This window comes from Colobus angolensis, unplaced genomic scaffold, assembly GCF_000951035.1.
Source record: "Colobus angolensis palliatus isolate OR3802 unplaced genomic scaffold, Cang.pa_1.0 Scaffold57, whole genome shotgun sequence".
Classification (NCBI taxonomy): domain Eukaryota; kingdom Metazoa; phylum Chordata; class Mammalia; order Primates; family Cercopithecidae; genus Colobus; species Colobus angolensis.
Genome location: NW_012119265.1, coordinates 9,889,244 through 9,909,408, shown reverse-complemented (window position 1 = coordinate 9,909,408; position 20,165 = coordinate 9,889,244). Strand labels below are relative to the sequence as shown.

The following is a 20,165-nucleotide window of genomic DNA, read 5'->3' as shown; positions in this document are numbered from 1 at the left end:
GTGAGGGGAGAAGAGAGGAGAGGAGGGGAGAAGAGAGGAGAGGACAGAGAAAGAAAGAGAAAGGGGGGGAAGAGAGAGAGAAAAAGAAAGGGAGAGAGAAAGAAAGAGAAAAAGGAAAAGAAAAGAAAGGAAAAGAAAAGGAAAAGAAAAAGAGAGAAAGGCAGGCAGAAAGGCAGTAAGTCTGTTTACTGTATTTGCTAAGATAGGAACTTTGATGAGACCACATGCTCTCATTTGGGCTCACCACATCTGAACAACTTCTAAATTACAACACATGGAAAAAAAGTCTCACCGAGGTTGGAGAAATATTTCCGGGTTGGAGACCCATCCCTGCCAGGGTCTTGGCGAGCTCCACCGCATTTACCCCACAGTTAGGGGCCACGTTCGCTTGACATCGAATGTGCACATTCATTTTACATACTAGAGGGAAGAGGAAAACAGAATCTATGTTCAGAAAAGAACCAAGTCAACACGTGCTGCAACAGAGAAATTTAATAGCCTGAAAGATTATGACAGAGGAATTATACTGGCTGAACAGTATCATTTTCTCATAAAATTAAGCTCACACTAATAACAGTTCCTGGCGTTTTATCTGTTTCTGTTTTCTGGAGAAGCAGAAAGCCAGGCATACTAAAGAAAAATAGATTTCAAATACATTTTTTTCACCATGATTTGATGAAACCCATTCATCTAAATCACATGTAACAATCATTGCTGACTTAGTAAGTTCTAATATAAAGATTAAAATGTTTATCATAGCATCAATTCACAGGCAATTAAATAACAAAGAATCATGTCAATCGTATTTTTTTCTGTCTCTCAACAGTGAAATAAAAGGTAGCAGTTTGAATGCCACATGTAGATCACTGTTCAAACAGGATGGAAATGGTGTTTCTACCAGAAAAACCTCTATCTGCAGCTTTCTTTCTCAGTATTGTGGTTGGGCAGCCCTCACAGCACAGAGATGGGCATCCTGTGAGCCTGTGGTTCTCAGCATTTGCAGCGTGTGGTTCTAACTGCTTCACAGTGGGGAAACACAACTTTTAAAACTTTTTGAAGGTCAGAGTACAAATGGCAGTTGAAGAGGCGAGCAAAGCAAGCTAAGCTCCCAGGGCACAGGAAGCTGCCTGGGGACGATGAAGGATCTGAGGCGTTGTCAGCTGGAATAAATTCTGAGACAGTTTTTTGACATGGGCCCCACTGATGGGAGGTGAAACTGAAGTGACAAGCAACACATTCCTGTTTTATGGAGTAGGTCCATCTTGGAAGCACACACAGAGCCAGGTTTTGTGGGGCCTGAATTTACATAATTTAGGAAGCCTCCTTTAAGAAAAAGAACACCAAATCAAGTAGAGGGCTTTGGAAGGTGCCCTTGAGAGACAGGAGCCCTGAGACTTAAGCTTCATTAGCTTCATGGGAAACCCACCCCTCTCAGGAAGACAGGTGTAAGACACACGAGCCTATAGAAGCCTTTCAAAACCACCACGTGACCATAAAAGCAAAAATCACAGGGGCTGGATCACGGCAGGTGTGCTACCCTCAGGCCACCAGGGAAGAGGACAATGCAGATGAGCCCCATGCGTGGCTCTGCACATTAGCAACAACCATGCAAAGCAGAAAGGGACTTCCCACTGGGCACCCAGACCCAGGTGAGATCATCACACTAAGATCAAGCTGCACCTGGACCAACACCCTACAAGTTATCCACGAGCTGGCTACTGTTTTGGTTTTATGAGAAAAAATTATTAAATGGTGTTCTCCAGAGATAGAAGAATGTACCCTTCTTAAAGACAAGTGACTGGTCCCTTTTTGTTGACAAAAGCAGGCTGCATAAGTCCAAGCAGTCAATGGAAGTTGTCTGGCTATACTCAATGCCAATTCTACCTCCCCATTGCTCTCCTCAACTGGCAACTTGGGGTGTGTCTGATAAGGAAGGCTTCAGGTGCACCCCAGGGCAGACAGATCATTACATTTCCATGTGGGATGGCTCAAGGCCAACGGCTCCCTAACTCCTAGCAGAACAGGGATCAGCTCTCACCTGCTCACAGCCTTTACTAGGGCCAAAGCTCCAAACTCTCACTCCACTGGGCACAGCTGGTGAGATCCAAGCTCACAAGTAAGGCTTTATCTTCCTTCATTCTACCCCTGTCTCCAATCTCTATCAGAGTCCTCTTTCACAAGACCCAGGGCAGCTCTTTTTATGCTGTGACAACTCAATTCCTGCTGATTTCTGGTGAGATCATCAGATCCATTCTCCTGCCATTCTTACTCTTAATCCAACCTTCTCATCTGGCCATCTTACCTCCTTACCTCCTCCTACCTTCCATTTCTTTTACATTTTTATTTATTTATTTTCTTTTTAGTGTCTCACCTGACTCAATCATCTTCCATTTCTGACTAAGATCCCATCTTTTTCTCTTCCAGACACCTATTAAAATACAGTGTCTGGCCTGTATTTGTCAGCTAGCGAGCTAGATCATTGAATGTAACATTTGACTTAATGTCCTGTGGTTAGAAAATGTTGGCATCATATATGAAGTTCTCTTTACATGCCTGACAAGAAACACGTAAGTTTAAAATGACTAAGATGTTAATTTACAACATATCTAAAGCCATCGGTTCTAGGACACATTCTGAGCCCACAGAATTCTGAAAGCTTGGGGCATAGTGTTCCCATGAAGAGGTGGGTACCCAGCACCTCAGCATCTCACTTTTACACTGAAGTCCTTGTCGCATTATTCCCCAGAGCAGTGAGCCACAGTGATCGCAGAATGTTGGCACTTTGTAGTTGTGGATGCTGAACTTGTGTGGGATGTTGATCCCAAACCTCTGTTCTGCAATCTGTAAAAAAGGAAATAAAGGGACAAGAGCTAAAATGTCATACCAACATCTTTTGTAAAAACTGTAATAGGAACCCATCAAATGCGAAGTGTTACTATGACACCTAAGCTAGGTATATTATTTTACTGTACTCAGCCCTGATTAATTACTCAGGTCTTAGTAACCAGACTAAACACATTTTCTAATGAACAGGACAAGACAGAAATGTGGGAAACACATTTTAGATCATTCGCCATTTTGAGAAACAGAAATTAAGATTTTCATTTCATCTTTCATATTCAGGCCATATTTCTCTCCTTGCCAATTCCCTAACACCCCCATCTATTTTCCAGAAACCTTTAACTTCAGGATTAAATGGGTCTTTTACATACTATATATACTTGATATCACTATAAGTTCTTCCAGACATTGTGTCACGGGGGGAAAAATAAAGAGACTCAGAAGCCATGGAACCACAGAAGGAATTTATTCCAAAGTGACATTAAAGTAACTACTTATTCAGTCCTTCCAGCCTTTCTTTGCCTGGCATTTGCAATCTGACAATCTGAGTTAAATCTCAGTTTCCAGCAAATAATTCCACTAGGCATGTACTCTGCAGTCCACACCCCAATTTGATGCTGTAACAACGCACCCATGCATGACAAGGAGCAGGGTAATCATTAGTCCTCTTGAAACTTCTCTGGCCTCTTTCTTGGAAAAGCTGTGGTTTATACCTCTAGGTATACTCTTTAGCAATCCTGTATGTGTACTGTAAAGAACCATTGTGTTCCAGAGTCCTTCTTCCAATGCCTCTGCAAATCTACTGCTAAGTGTCAGCAACACTCCATTTGCTTTTACCTCCAGAATTTAAAATGTATGCCTATTGCAGATGAATGCAATATGAGTTGCAAGAATGATGCTGAAGCTTACACACACACACACACACACACACACACACACACACACACAGAGAGAGAGAGAGAGAGAGAGAGAGAGACATCTTCCCTGAAATTTCCTAAGAGGCTGGAGAAAGCCAGCAATCTTTTTACCTAGGAAGCATAATTTACAGTTATTAACATATGCGTCACATCAATTTTATGTTGTTTAACTTACAAAAACTGTGTGAGGGTAACACTGATCCTGTTTTAAGACTGAGGCAAAGAGAGATTGTAGGCCTTGCCTCAGCTCATACAGAAGATGGCTAACAGAGGCTGGATTCAGCATTCAAATCCAGGCTGTCAGATGCCAAGTTCAGGGCTCCTTTCACTCTGCCAAAAGTCTCTCCAAATGAGTAGAATCAATCCATATAGCTTATACCCAGCCAACCACTAATGGGGTCCTCGCAAAGGAGGGGTGATGCCACATAAGTACAGAAATACAAATGCCATAATTAAAAAGAGAGAGAGAGAGAGAAATTTCTATTCTAATACCACCCTTGGCTTCAAAGAATGTGGAAGGGAAGTGGCAGGGGGAGGAAAGCAGAGGCTGGGGGACGGGGAGAAGGAAAGAGGGGGAGGAAAGGACGGAGGGAGGGAGGGAGATGGCGGCACACAGCACACACAATACACATACACACTTAATCAGCAAACTGCTATCCTCTTACCTTTGAATCCACTTTGTTAATATTGTTTTGGCAAGTACAGGCTGTAACAATTAGATGATGGCAGCGTTTATGGACGACACAGGTGCACACTAGGAAATTAAATCCAGCAATTATACATTGATCAGAAGCTCACAGTCCAGCCAGTTACAGCACAGTCAACCAGGGTTGCACCATGCCAACAAGACTAGACTCGTCTGGCCCAAATGACAGCAGTTGGTACGCCCATCCTTCCTATTGCCTTTGCCACCATCCTAACACAGACCTTTGCTCAGGCTCAAACTATCCATTATCAAGTCCTGGACTTATTTCTTCCTTCCTGACTTTATTCCATCCTGCACCCACCACCAGAGGACTCTTCTAACACTCTAGTCCTGCCCCCATAATCAAAAACCTTCCATGGTAATTCACTGCTGATCAACAAAGTTCAAATATCCCACCCAGGTTCCATGCCCTCCAGAGGCTGCGCCAAGCTGCCTGTCACCTTTCTTCTATGGGATCTACTTGTTCCAGTAAAAACTACTTGGGTTGCTCTTCCTGGAGCACATCTGCACCCTTCCAACAAACTATCGATGCCCTTTCCTCTCCCTGGGATATCTTTTTTGCCTATCAACTAACTAAATCTTAAGTTTAGGACAAGATGTAACTCAAAAAATGTCTCTTCCATGACAATACTCTACCCTACCCCCACTTCTAGACTGAAACCACCGGCCCTCCTCTGATCTCCCACAACCCTTAGCCTGCCCCCTCATTTCAAACCTTCCACCCAGCCTTGTAATGCCCTTAGAATTCCCTGCATGACGCCTTGAACAGAGGAGGCATTCAGTAAATGTTTGCTGAATGGCTTAATCAACTGTTGAAATATTTAGAACTTTCTGAATAATGTTTTTTTCATTCTCATCTAGGTAAGTGCTACAGCACAGATAGTCAAGCTTGTCATCAAAGGATAAACACACACAATGAAGCATAAAAATATACATCATCTTAAGATCTTTCAAGACATGTGGAAGGTTTTAGGATTAACTACATAAAGAGAGGTGACATGTCAGCAAATAGCATTATACCTTAAAACAAATTTAGCTTTCATCAGATTCAGTTCTCAGGAGAACCAAATTGAAAGTGCCCACAGAAGTGGTTTTTTTTATATGAGGGGATCTCAAAACCATCCTTTACACAGAAAGACTTTATTTTTTGAGGTATTTGGTTTTTTCCTGGTTAGCTTGGTCAAGGCTTATCAATTAATCTTTTCAAAGAATCAGCACTTGATTTCATGGATTTTTTTTCTGTTGTTTTCCTATTTTCAACTTCACTGATGTCTACTCTAATTGTATTATTTCTTTTCTTATGCTCGCTTGAGGCTTAAATTTATCTTCCTTCTTAGAAATTTCGAATCTTGGTTTTAGAACTTTCTTCTTTCCTACTTTATGCATTTAATGATATACATTCCCATCTGAGCACTGCTTTTGCTGTAGCTCACATATTTTTATAAGTTATATTTTCATTTCCACTTGACTCAAAATATTTTTTATGTTCTCTTGAGTCTTCTTCTTTGACCCATGTGTTACTTAGAATGTGACGTTTAACCTTCAAATATTTGGGGGTTTTCAGCTATCTTACAGTTATTGATTTCTAGTTTAATTCCATTGTGGTCTAAGAAGACACTGTTTATGGTTTCTCCTGTTTTAAATTTGGTAAGGTATGTTTTATGGCCCAGAATGTGGTCTATGTTGGTAAATGTTCCTTGTGAGCCCGAGAAGAATGTGAAAACGGCTGTTCTTGGATGGAGTATTCTATAAATGTCAATTTATGCTGTTTAGATCACCTATATCCCTATTGATTTTCTGCCTGCTGGATCTATCAGTTACTGAGATATCGAAGTCTCCAACTATAGAAGTGGATTTGTTCATTTCTCCTTGTGATTTTATCAGTTTGTCTCATGTATTTTGATGCCTGTTGTTAGGTACATACATACATGTTAAAAATTGTTATGTACTACTATACTGGTCTTTAAATAAAACAAAACTTAAATGAAAACATTAAATCTTCTTGGAAAACTGACCCCTTTGTTGTTGCCCCCTCTTTATTCCTGATAATTTTCCTTGTTCTGAAGTCTGCTCTGTCTGAAATACCTATGCCAGTTTGCTTTTGATCAGCGTTAGAATGGCATACCTCTCTCCAACCAGGCATTTGGTTTTATACGCCTCAGGGAGATATCACCAAAGTAGTGTCTGCATGTCTCCTAACTAATAGTCTTTACTGCTCTTTACATAGCAGGTGACCCACTGAAAATCAGGTCATCAAATATTCAGGCACTATAGGCCAAAGTGAAAAAGAAAATAACAATAGAGATGTATCACAAATCCCATGTTTTAAACTGAAAACCATAATCTTGTTTATTCAGAGCTTCTCAACTTGGTGTGCATAAGATGGGCTACCACGCACTGCAGGGCATATTCCTGTGCTCGCAGGCCCATGCCACAAAGGGATAGTGATTCTGGCTTGGAGACTGTCTTCTCACTTGGGACTGAGATTAACAGCATACAGGTCAATTATTGCTGTCATATTGATTATATATTTGTTTTTTTCCAAACTTTGAAAGTTCAATGGAATTGTTCATACATAGTAAAGTCAACATTAGATCCAAGAACATGTCTTATTCAGTCCATCCAAGGGAAGTAATGTTTTACCTCACCTCTTCCAGAAGAGAAGGCAAGATTTTCTTATCCACATGTAGGCTACTGCTCTAGGATATGTGGTGCCATTTTATCAATCATCCACATAGTGAAATGGGTCCCATGTATATAAGCTCTGTGATGATACTCATGCCAAAGGTTAGGGGGGACCCAAATGACAGGTAAGCCTGATTGGCCTGGCTAAATCACCTGACTGAGGGCTCTTCATCCATTCCTGCCATTGTATTTAATTCCAATTACGCTAGAAACGTAGTAAATTGGTTTCGTCTTAGATTGTGAAAAATAAATGTAACATGTAGTAACTTACAAGATCCCTGACAGCTTAACTTTGAACATTTCTTACTTTTTTTTTGAAATCATAAAATTTCAAAAAACAACTTGGAAAATAGCTTATGTTCCCTGAAAAAGAGAAAACAGCCATGTGCTACTTTTCACCCCTAACAATTATCAATAGGATTGTAAAAAATAAAAGTTTATCTTCAAAATTTAAGAGTATGCTCACAAAATCACGTTACTGTTTAGTACTCTCATGTTATTGCAGAGACAAAACTTTAAACAATGAAACTTTATTAGGTAGCCTGGCTTTAGAAATAAAAACATCCTCTCTACATTGTATAAAATATGGCCAAGATCTAACCAAACTAAAGAGCTGTATCTACTAGGGGGTTTCCTTTGACCTACAGAGAGTTATTTATCACAATATTAAGGGAAGAGACCCTGTTTTCTCTTGGTATAATCATTTTTTAAACATAGGAACAAAATGAAACATGGTTTTAAAAACGTTTCCTTACCTTGGCACTGATAACCCTGTTTCCCAAACACTCCCCTGTTGAAGAGAAGAAAACTACCATCAGTCAAATATTTCAGCAATAAGCCTCTTATAGTCCTTAAGGAAAACAAATTTCATCCTCTCCTCCTTTATGAAAACTACAATTTCAGGGAAGAAGCAAAGACGATGTGCTTTCTGAGCCACTGTTTGTTACTATGAGACACAAAGAAAAAACCATGTGATGGATTAGAATGTGCCGTATGATACAAATGGGAGGGTCACAACCATTCCCATTCCATCTGCCTCCACGGCAATTTCCTAAGTCCTCAGTGGCAATAAATCCTCATCTGTACGTGTGATTAAGCCTTGGCCTGAGGAGTTCCCACCTTATTCTCTCTCACATAAAGATGTTCAGATGCTTAAGTAAACAGACACAGATACACTGTGGAAATGCACAGATAAGTCTACTGCAGCTGCCTGTCCCAGGGGACCTGCCCTTGTCCCTGTGTCCATATCACCCCTGGAGTCCACAGGTGGGCAGAGGTGCCACCACAATATACCCTTCAGGCTCACCACTTCCATCTTTGCCTCTCCTGAATATATTCTATGGGTGATGGTGATGGTAATATTAGGAGTATTACCATTCTCATGAACAAAGACCACCGTAACTAAGCCCATAGGATGTGCCAGGCACTGAGCCAAGCGGCTGATATATACTATTTCATTTAATCCTCACAAAAAGCCATGGGAGGCAGCACACAAAATAACATGGTTAAGAGCACAGACTCTGAAGCCAGAAGGCCTGATCCTCTGAGCCACAGTTTCCTCATCCATAAAAGGGACTAATGATAACAGTTCCTACTGCACAGGGCTCTAATGAAGATTAAAAGTTGTAATATAAAATGCTCAGAATAGTGCCTGGCCCTTTAAGTACTATATGAAAGTTTATTATACAAGTAAAATAAGATTGTTGTTTCTATTTTGCAAATGAAGAGACATTGACAGGCTACACAACTTGACTAAGTTACACACCTAGTTGGTGATGAGACTGGATGTCAGAGTCCATACTCTTAACCATATATATTAACATATACACCAATATTTTAAGTGTGTGTGAGAGAGAGTATGAGTGTGAGGGTGTGTGGGTGTGGGGGAGGGAGGCGTTAAAGGTTGGTTGGGTGCAGTTAATGTTTCTTTGGTGGAAAAAAAGTCAGTGAAATGATCAAATAAGTTTCCATTACAAATGTCAGTTCAGGTCAGGGGCCATCACCACTAATGCCTACAGGGGCCTAGCAGGTCATGTAAAAGAAACAGAAAGGTGTGACATGAAATACACTGCAACATGCAAGCAGCCTTAGGTCACAAGTGAGAGAACCACAGAGAGGTGGGGCTGTGGCTAAGTCAAGTACAGCCTGATGCAAAGAGGAAACGTGAGCTCAAAAACACCAGGGCTGCTAATTCCGCCCCCCCAAAAAATGTAATAGAATTTTTTTCCTAAACACAATAAATGTTATGACACATTTGTTGGCTTCATATCTATAGCCAGTTTAGGGTCTCAAAACTTGTTTCTTGATTAAAAATGTCAGAAATATTAACTAGCCCTAGGTCCTGACTGTTGAAGATATAAAATCCAAAGTAATCACAGAATACAAAATACAAAGTAATTGATCAACATTCAGAAACTGCTCTGACCCAAGGGCTTCTGCCTTCATTAAACAAAATAATTAAAGTTGACAACAAAAACATAGATCTCCTTTTATGCTACCAAACTGTTTTCTCCTTCTGAGATGGGTGTGTGAGGGCATCTTGCTTTCTTCCCTTTCCAAATAAATATGCTTAATTTATCATTAAAGATAACTACTGCTTAAATTTATTTTACATTTGCCACTGAGACTGAGACTTAAGCTTCAGTTGCATGTCTAGTAAGATATTGCCCCAAATCTCTAGAATTTCTCCATGTTGAATTATCTTAGTTCCTAATTGCCAGGGATTAGATTCTAGTATATGATCACTGAAGGCTATTATCTTCTGCTACATACCAAGAGGCTGAAGACTACTTTGTGTTTAGTTTTCTTGCAACCATTAATTTCCATAAGTCATTATGTGATTCATGCCTTCTTAAAGCAATACTGTTGATTATTCTTTGGTCCTTAGGGGCTGATTATCCAATTTACTGATTGTCTATTTATTGACTTATTAGCTTTTTTCTCTGATTTATGCTTTTTGACCAGTTTAGGATTCATTAGCATCTTTACCAAGATGATTTTAAAAAGAAATAATATCTAAAACTTGGATCTGTAAATTATTTAGATGTTTTTGCAATGGAGATTTAAATTACTGGATCAACATATCAGAGTAAGAGGCAAAAATCAGATCCCAAAAGAATTCTTAAATAATCATGCATTCTGCTAAAATCATACATAACCAGAGGAAACCTATTAGAGAGAAGCTCTGAGGAGGACGGAAGTCAGAGAACTCCTTACCAGATAAACTCCCTGCAGTGAGAGCAGTAGGTGGGCTGCCTCAGATAGGTGGCCATGAACTTGTGTCCATTGATCTGGTGGACTCGCCTTCGCATAGCCCTTTGGCGCTTCCTGGTAAAATGTTTGAAGATCCGGTCTCTCTGAAGAGTAGCTATATATTAAAAGGAAGGAAAAAAAGAATAAGACGTAAGGAACCTAACGCACCTAATAGATGAGAAAGTTTGATAGTTCAAGTACTCCCCAAATTATTTTTTCTTTCTTTAAGATCTAAACCATCCCCCCCAAAATCCTTATGGTTTCCTAATAGGACTCTTGTTTTTTTTTAAGATAGGATCTCATATTGTCACCCAAGTTGAAGTGCAGTGGCTCAGTCATGGCTTACTGCAGCCTCGAACTCTCAGGCCCAAGTGATGCTCCTGCCTCAGCATCTCAAGGTGCTGGGCCTATAGGCATGCACCACCATACCCAGCTAATTAAAAAAAATTTTTTTTTATAGAGATGGAGGTCTCATTATGATGCCAGAGCTGATCTCCAACTCCCAGGTTCAGGTGATCCTTCTGTCTTGGCCTCCCAAAGTTCTGGGATTATAAGTCTGTGTCACTGCACCCAGTCATGTGGCTTTTTAAGGTTAGACCTATGCAAACCCCTGAGATGCCCACTGCCTGGTTATAACTGGCTAACATGGGCCAATCTCTTGCAGCACAGACCAAGGGTTTCCCAGGGTTCTGACAGGGCAGTATGTGACATCAACATGGTCTCTTAGCTCCAGTCTGGCTGTCTGTGACCTCACATCTATCTATGGGCTGTAAGCATTTCTCATTATTCTTCTTTCATTCTGGTATCCTCGCACACTGAATGGAGGAATCGCCCACAGCACAGACTATGAGAGCTCTGTCCAAAAGCCACTGGCACAGGACCACCTCTGCTAACCTGGAATAGGTAGAAATTAACCTGGAGTAGGTGCAAAATTCCTTTTCTAACCTCATGCTTTTAAAACAGTGGTTTCTAATCTGAGGACTCTGAAACTGCATCATTATGTCTTCCAAAAAATTATACTAGAATTTTTCTAGTGTATACAGAGACTTGTGATTAATAAAATATAGCTTATTTCCTCAATAATGCTTTAATCATTGAAACAAAGGAAATTTAAGAAATCATGAAAGAATAATTTGCTAAAAAAATTTTAAACCCTGGAAGAGACAGAGGATTTCAAAGATAATCTCAGATACCTGTTAAAAAGGAAATTATAGAACAATAAGAAAACACAGAAAAATATTATACTCCTAGGATAAGATAAGGATAATAAAACTTGGCCGGGTACAGTGGCTCATGTCTATAATACCAACACCTTGGGAGGCTGAGGCAGGAGGACTGCTTCAGTCCAGGAGTTCAAGGCCACCCTGGACAATATAGTGGCCTGTCTCTTAAAAAAAATTTAAAAAGGGATAAGAAACTCTAAAGCCATCAAAAGTTCACAGATTTGCAATTTAAGAAATTTAAACTTCTATCTGGGAAAAAAATACAAAGCAGAAAGTTGAAAGAAATAAACTGAGGAGAGGACTTGTAACACATGACAAAGGGTTACTATTTATAATACACAGACATCAATTAAAAAAAAGACGAACAATCCAGTAAAAATGGGGCAGAGGATGTGAAGAGGCAATTCCTAAAACTGTAAGTGCAAACAGCCAATAACCATGCCAAGATGTCCAATTCTACCCAAGACGGACACGTAAGATCCAGAAACTAAATCACATTTTTACCTCTTAGGTTGGCAAATACTTAAAAGGATTGCTAAAGCGTCCTTTTTAACAAGGATGAAGTGAAACAGGCACCCCCGTCCTGTTGGTAGGAGTATAAACTGGGCTCCAGTCCTGGCCCTACCACACCGGCTCTCTTTTTCTTGCTAAGCCTCAGGGTTCCCATCTAGAAACCAGGTGGCCCCTTCCTCCCAGGGTTTCCCAAGGACTGAATCAGGTAACACATTCAAAGAGCTTAGCACAAAGCTAGGCACATCGCAGCATTAAAAAAAAATGCAGTTATTTAGGGCAAGCACAGTGGCTTACATCTTTAATCCTAGAAATTTGGGAGGCCGAGGTGGGAGATCACTTGAGCCTAGGAGCTGGAGACCAGTCTGGGCAACATAGTGAAACTCTTTTTCTACCAAAAAAAATAAAAAATAAAAAAAAGCCAGGTGTGCGCTTGTGGTCGCAGCTACTAGGGAGGATCACTTGAGCCCAGGAGGTTGAGGCTACAGTGAGCCATGATTATACCTCTGCACTTCAGCTCGGCAACAGAGCAAGACCTTCTCTCCAAAAAAAAAAAAAAAAAGAAAGAGAAAAAAATGTAGTTATTTCAATAATAATTTTTGTGGAGACCAATGTGACAATACCTGTCAAAGAAATTAGAGTCTACACAATAGATCTCAAAGAGTGAAATGCAGAAAGAGTCAAAATGAATTTGGCTAAGACACCAACATCTTCAGAGATTCCAGCACAGTTAAAATTATACCTGCCTCAGTTTTTGTTTGGAGGTAGGTGTAATCTTTGGCAAACGGCCTAGTTACTTTCCTTCTTAGGTTTCCTATACGTCTCAAGAAGATAAAGATGCCCCTGTCATCCACCCTGTGGCAATAGTGTCATAACCAATAATCCTGACAGGTTCTAAGGACTGCATAAGAACAGACGTTACTACACTACACTGCCCTCTTCCATGCACGACACTTCTAGAAGTCATTTAGAAACCACAAAGTGAATAGATTTTAACATTCCTTTGTTGTAGATGACAAAATTAGGCTAATGGTATCACTCTCTATCTAGCCTCTGTTTTCACCAGCCTGAGACCCAGGTCAATACTGGCCAAAGCAAAACTTGTATTGAATTATTAATAGTAAACACTTATCATACATAGATGCAAATTAAGTTCTCCCTGAGGATCTAATTACCAAGAATCAACTTTTTTAATCCCTTAATACTACAAAGATTCGTTAAAATGCCAGTTCACTTATATGTTTAATATTTCATGAATTGAATCCTATTTTTTTTTTAACAGCTATTGCCACTGCAATTTTCCAGTTGATTCTTTATAACCAGAGGAGGATTTAGGAAAAAACTGTATGTCAATCATTTCTTGCTGCCTTCACTCCTGACTTTTCACCTTCCTAAACTGCCCTTCCCTCTTTTCTTCCAACCATTAAGAGTTAAAGTAGACTTAACCTAACTGCCTAGAGACTGAGCAACCTCCCCCAAATCCTAAAGCCGGATGACATGCTAACCCACTGTTCCCACAGCAGCCTGGGAGTGCACCTCAATCTCTTCTCTCACAACCTGGGGCCGTGTCTCTTTCACTCCTGCCCCAGACACGTCCCATGTACTTTTATACAGGGACATGGACAAACTTCACACTGCCCTTTTACATTACTTTGCACGTGTGCCTCTTTCTTTAGAAAACAAACATACACACTCACGCACCTACACACACACCTGGGAGTTTGCAAGACATTTGGTCACATAAAGAAAACTGCGGCCCCCATGGCTTCCAATGACTTTCACTGTCACCATGTTTTAGACTGCTGCCATGAACAAGAGGAAACAGCTCTCCTTTTGCACTCTTTTTGCCTACAGACTCCAACCCCACTTCACCATCGGAATGCAGAGGGAACTTCCTCATTGTTTGCACTGCCTCCTGTTTATTTAGGACTGAGTTAAAAGGACTCAAAACACGCTACTGAATACTATGGTGCTTAAATCAACCAGGGCTTTGAGAAATCTCTCAGATCATATTTTAGTCAGACACGTCAGGCAACCCTAACATGCTCTGCAGCCAAAACTTGCATCACAACTTCTGTTTGGCTCCTTAGGTGCTCAATGGCTCTAAATAAATAGGAAGCTGGCTCTGTGCCCCAGCACAAAAATTCACATTCCAGTCTCCAGAGGGGTGCTGGCCTGGAGCCCTGATCTGCCTCACCAGGAGTGGGTTTTGAAAAGCCACCCATCCACAGGGTGCAGAGTAATTATGTCAAATATAATGAAGATTAACTATTCTAAACTGAAACTCCATCTCTTCTGAACTAAAATTATATTTCATAAAACTGGACTGTCATCCCATGCTCGTTTTGAGAACTTTAGAAAGCGCAAGTGACTAGGAGTCTCCAAACAACCCCAGGGTAAGTTTTCATTTGCAAAAAGTTGCACTGGACTGAAACTTGTGTTGGTCATGTGAGGCTTCTGTGGAGGAGGAGTTTGTCTCTGAGAATTCCTATTCTCTTGCTGGGATTCTGTAAACTGTTTCAACTTTATCTCAAAAACAGTAAATACATCACTCTCTTTGGCCTTTTGTTCTATCTGCCTGAATTTATAGTTTTATATTCCAGGAGCAGAAATATATATTTGAAAGTACTTCTAAAACATGCCAACATGGGGCAAACGCGTGGATCACAGCTCCTCATTTTTAAAATGATTGTAAGCAAATTAAATCAGAGAAAATTTCTGGCATGGCACTTTTTAGTTTCCAGAATTACTGGCATAAAATGCACAGAGAATATAACTTCAATTCAGTGTAAAATACGATTTAACTCAAGTTTAGTTTGCCTAATAGCAAAAGCACTGTGGTTTACTAAGACCTGCAGCTTATCTTTAAGGGGGCTACACTGAGAAGACAGAACAGCCTTCTATATGACGACAGACAAGAGAGTTTGGTGGTTGAGGCTGTGGAATCTGGAGCCTTGGGTGTAAAGACTGCTTCTCCTCTTATAAGCTCAGTGGCCCTGGGCAAGTTGTTTAACATCCTATGCTTCAGTTTCCTCATCTATAGAACATAAACAGTATGTTCCTCATAGGGCCACTGGAGGACTTGATAAGTTAATAAGTACAGCATAATTAGAGAAGTACCTGACAGGTAGTAACTTACCCAGTATAACTGTGAAAACCCTTACTTCACACTACCCCAGAGTTTTAGGAATAGAAAGGATTTTTTTTTTTTTTTTTAAGAGACAGGGTCTTGCTATGTTGTTCAGGCTGGTCTCGAACTCCTGGGCTCAAGTGATCCTCCTGCTTCGGCCTCCCAAACTGCTGGGATTACAGGTGTGAGCCACCACACCTGGCCGATAGAAAGGATTTTTAATTCAAGTGTCTATTGTCTAGAAGAAGAATGAATACCTAGGACTGAGGCCTAGAGAAGTTAATGTACCCGAGACACATTTAGCTAGCCTGTGCTAGAACTGAAATTAAAATCTTCCACACACCCTGCACTGTGCCCTTTATTAACACCAGGTCTCCTGGTATCCCTGGAAAGTAATAAATTTTCTAGTGAGGAAACTGAAACTAACAGGAAGGTTAAGTGAGGTCAAGCAGTCAATGACAGAAGTGAGGATGCCAGACTCTGTTGACTATTGTTGAACTACTGGATACACTACCAAATGTCTTTTTTCTTCTTCCTGAGATATTTGTTTTATCATTTGTACACATGGGAGAAAACAACTGTGAGAAAAACAAACAGAAAAACCTTAGAGTTAACCAAAAGCTACTAACCAAGAAAGAACCAGAAAATATTATGTGGTTTATGTCTGCAAAATATATCCCCGGAAGGTAATGAGGTAAGGTAGCAAGAGAATTTTGCTTAACATCATCAAAAAAACTGAATAAGCAACTACCTGCATAAAAAATGATGCATAAAAATGTCAACAGAGATGATGATGATGATGATACCTGAGACAATAATGACATAAACAGAGATTAGGACATGTGTTAAACAAATCCCTAACTTAACTAACTTAAGTTGTAAATACCCATTTAAATGGGTATTTGCAACAAGCACACCCCATCAGTGGGTGACAGTGACATGGGCACTGAGCGAAGAAATCACAGGAGTTGCAGATCTAGTCCTCTAACTAATTAAGCAAGACTTCCAGGTTAGCAGTCTTTGGAAAAGAGGAAGGAGAACTTGGTGAATTAGAACAGGGAAAAGGTACCAGGAATTTTGTGCCAGCACCTGTGATAAAGACTGCAACAAAGGGTTTTGGTATTTAAAAATAGCAGCAAGGCCGGGTGTGGTGGCTCACGCCCATAATCCCAGCACTTTGGGAGGCTGAGGTGGGCAGATGACCTGACGTCAGGAGTTCAAGACCATCTGGCCAACATGGTGAAACCCCATCTATTAAAACTACAAAAATTAGCCAGGCGTGGTTGCGGGTGCCTGTAATCCTAGCTACTCAGGAGGCTCAGGCAGGAGGACTGCTTGAACCTGGGAGGCAGAGGTTGCTGTAAGCTGAGATCACACCATTACACTCCAACCTGGGCGACAGAGTGAGACTCCATCTCAAAAAAATAAGTTGAAAAAAAAAATGGCAGCAAAAGCCCCCTCAATGGCACTAGCAGTACAGAATCCTCTGTGTTTTTTGAAAACAGCTTAACTATGTAACTCATAGTTATTTCCAAACTCAGATAAAGTAGTTGGACTCACTGTATTAGACCCGCATCTCACTGTGGAGACCCAAATCAATGGGTGCTACACGTTTCTCAGGGCTTTGGTTCCCTCCGAGGAATCTCAGCCCACACAAACACCAACCATCCTGCAAACTAAATGGGATGGCAAAAGAAGGAGAGGAAAATAATTTGTTACTAGACTGAATCTCTTGAGTAGGACCTACGGCTCATAGCACTCACACAAGCTAAACTCATGCTCACTCATCACTCCAGCCTCCTCTGCTAGCAGAACAGTGATTAGAACAGAATGTTGTATGTGAGCATCTGCAACAGGGCCCAAGTTCCATCCAGAACCACGAGAAAAGCCTCTCACCACATCAGGATGGGAGAAGAGTCCTGACCTCACATTTTCCTCTCATCATCATCTTTCCTTTTTCATGTCTGTGATCTGTGCAAACTCCAAAGTACAAACTCTCCCCTTCTCAGTCCTTGAAGAAAGAGGACTTGGCTCCAATAACAGCTCTGGTTCCTCTCTCTACAATCCTCTTTCTTAGTCTCCTTCACTGGCTTTTCTCTTCCACCCCATTTTTAAATATGTGTATGCCCCAAGGTTCCCTGCATACCATGCTTCTAGTCTTCCTGGATGTTCATTCATCAACTGCCTGTAAACTGAGGATTCCCAAATATACAGCTATAGCTCTGGTTTCATTCATTCATTCATTTATATTGAGATGAGGTTTGTTGACATATATATCATATATGATATATATGATATATAATATAGATCTAAGATATATAGATCTACATCATATATATCATATGTGTGTGTATGTGTATGTGTATGTGTATATATATATAGAGAGAGAGATATGAGGTCTCATTATATTGCCCAGGCTGACCTCAAACAGCATCTGGACTCAAGCCATCCTCCCACCTGAGCCTCCAGAGTAGCTGGGACTACAAGTGCGTATCACTGTGCCTGGCCAGCTCTGGCTTCTAGCTAATAAACTTATTTCTAAGCTGCTTCTCAGCATCTCTTCAAGGTATCCTCAAGCTACCTAAAACCTGGCATTTGTTGGGCTGAACCCTCTTCTCGGTCTCCTCCACCCTCTCTTTCTCCTAGCTAATTGTACCACTATCCTTGGAGTCACCCAAACAACCTTAGAGATGTCTTCAGATCTCTCTCCTGCTTTGCTTATCCTTGTTCTACTCTTCTCTGCACCTGTCCTCATTTGGATTCCCCCAGGAGCAGAGTTCAAGATGGGGACTTAAGTTGCAAGTACTTTATTCAGGAAGGAACCCCAGATGCACCAGGGGATTACAGAAGTGAGACAGGGAAGGGAAGGAAACCAACGATAAGGGTATTACTGAGCAGGTTTCCAGGGTAGGCAACTGAGGCTCGATTCCTGTCGGGAATTTCAAGGACCTGGTTGAACACCCTCAGCGGGTGAGGAAGTTGGGTTATTTATCCTCTGGCTCCTATTCATCACTGGCTGATGGCTGCTTCAGGGCAGGGGGGTATTAATTTTTCAGCATTTCCAGCTTTCTTTTGTGGGATGAGAGGGACTATGGGTGGGGCTTCCATATTTATTTATATGCTATAGTAATGTATTTATATTTACCCTGGTCCTGATTTCTCACTGAAATTTTACTGCTACTTATGCTTTTTAAAAATCTTAAGTAGGGTTGGAGACTTACTATGTTGCCCCAGCTGGTCTCAAACTCCTGGGCTCAGGTGATCCTCTCCCTTTGGCCTTGCAAAGTGCTAGGATTACAGGCATGAGCCACTGTGCCCAGCTGTGCCATATACGCTTTCTGTAGACTTCTTCAAGGTGAAGTGAAGTAGAAAATGTTTACGATAATAATCTCCAACTTTCAGTGTCTACTCCTTTCTGCATACATAATGATGGAAATTCCTCCTGTCCTATTATCAATTGCAAGAAGCCTACAGTTCCCTTCTGCAAAAATATTCAGAATTCCTATTCTCTTGCTGTGATTCTACAAATATTTCATTTTCCTCTATTGGTATTATCCATAAAAAGGCTTTTAGCTGCCACCTCTTCATTCTTCCTTTTTGGTATTTTTTTTTTCATTAATAGTAGGTCAGACGTTCTTCATGGTTTTTTTTTGAGACGGAGTCTCGCTCTGTCACCCAGGCTGGAGTGCTGTGGCCGGATCTCAGCTCACTGCAAGCTCCGCCTCCTGGGTTCACGCCATTCTCCTGCCTCAGCCTCCCGAGTAGCTGGGACTACAGGCGCCGCCACCTCGCCCGGCTAGTTTTTTGTAGTTTTTAGTAGAGACAGGGTTTCACCATGTTAGCCAGGATGGTCTCGATCTCCTGACCTCGTGATCCGCCCGTCTCGGCCTCCCAAAGTGCTGGGATTACAGGCTTGAGCCACCGCGCCCGGCCTCTTCATATTTTAATACATGAAAAGTAAACATTCCTCAATGGATCATCACCACTCGGTTTCACCACTCGGTTTCAGGATGATGAGGAAAAATGTTTCTGTTCCATCACATTTGGGTTGCATAATGTGGAGGTGCAACTCTCACTGTGACTCTCACTGTCATCCTATCTGGAAAACATCTCAAAATGGTATTATTGTCAACTCCAAGCTTAAACGAGATAATGCATCCTGGTTTTATATACTTGAAAACGTAAACATTTTCCAATTATCTGGAGATTTTTTCTCTGATTCTTCATTACTAAATTTAACTGGAGAGAACATGTCTCATTCATGAGCCTCTGTCCTCCTGATAACATTTTAAATGTAATGTAAATGCAATGTATGGGAACAACGTAGCTATGATGCAGTCTCCGCTGTCAGAGAACAGGCACCATGGAAGATCTCTCTTTTTGATTTACTGTTGTCCTTGTTTATAAAGACAATATGATAATCACTATGGAAAATGTAAATGGTACAGAAAACTATCATGAAGAGTTTCTTTCTAAAAATCATAAATCTTATTACATCAATAATCACTGAAAATCCTGGTGTACATGCCAAATATATACTGTACATCTACGGTCTTAAATTAATGATGTATGTCATACTCTATGTGTTGCACAGCCAACTACTTTTCACCCAAAACATCTTTCCATATCTTTTTAAAAGTTGCTGTTTCTGTTCTTGTAGCCACTAACACTAAAGTTACCATTTAATCATATTTCATAAAGTATGTATACATCATCACAACTTAAAAGTAACCTGATAGCACGATCATATGATCCCCATGAAAGCAGGGCTCCTCTGTTTAAAATCTCTGTATTTTTCTCATTTACTTGAAGCTCAGGGACTGTTCTCTCTACCCTCACCCCAGCCTCCAAGCCCAGGTTGATCTTCCTTCCTCACAAAAAAGATTCTTATACAAACAACC

General features: G+C 40.7%; 1 protein-coding gene across 1 annotated transcript in view; it reads right to left on the bottom strand.

The window, feature by feature from the left end:
• PRKCH (protein kinase C, eta) overlaps window positions 1–20,165 on the bottom strand; it is a 370,394-nt gene that overhangs the window by 98,406 nt on the left and 251,823 nt on the right. The window contains exons 4-8 of the mRNA XM_011961950.1: window positions 10,366–10,516; window positions 7,905–7,939; window positions 4,424–4,512; window positions 2,712–2,841; window positions 293–420 (exon numbers count right to left, since the gene is read on the bottom strand). Coding sequence (XP_011817340.1) covers window positions 293–420; window positions 2,712–2,841; window positions 4,424–4,512; window positions 7,905–7,939; window positions 10,366–10,516 — 533 coding nt within the window. The remainder of the gene's footprint in view (window positions 1–292; window positions 421–2,711; window positions 2,842–4,423; window positions 4,513–7,904; window positions 7,940–10,365; window positions 10,517–20,165) is intronic.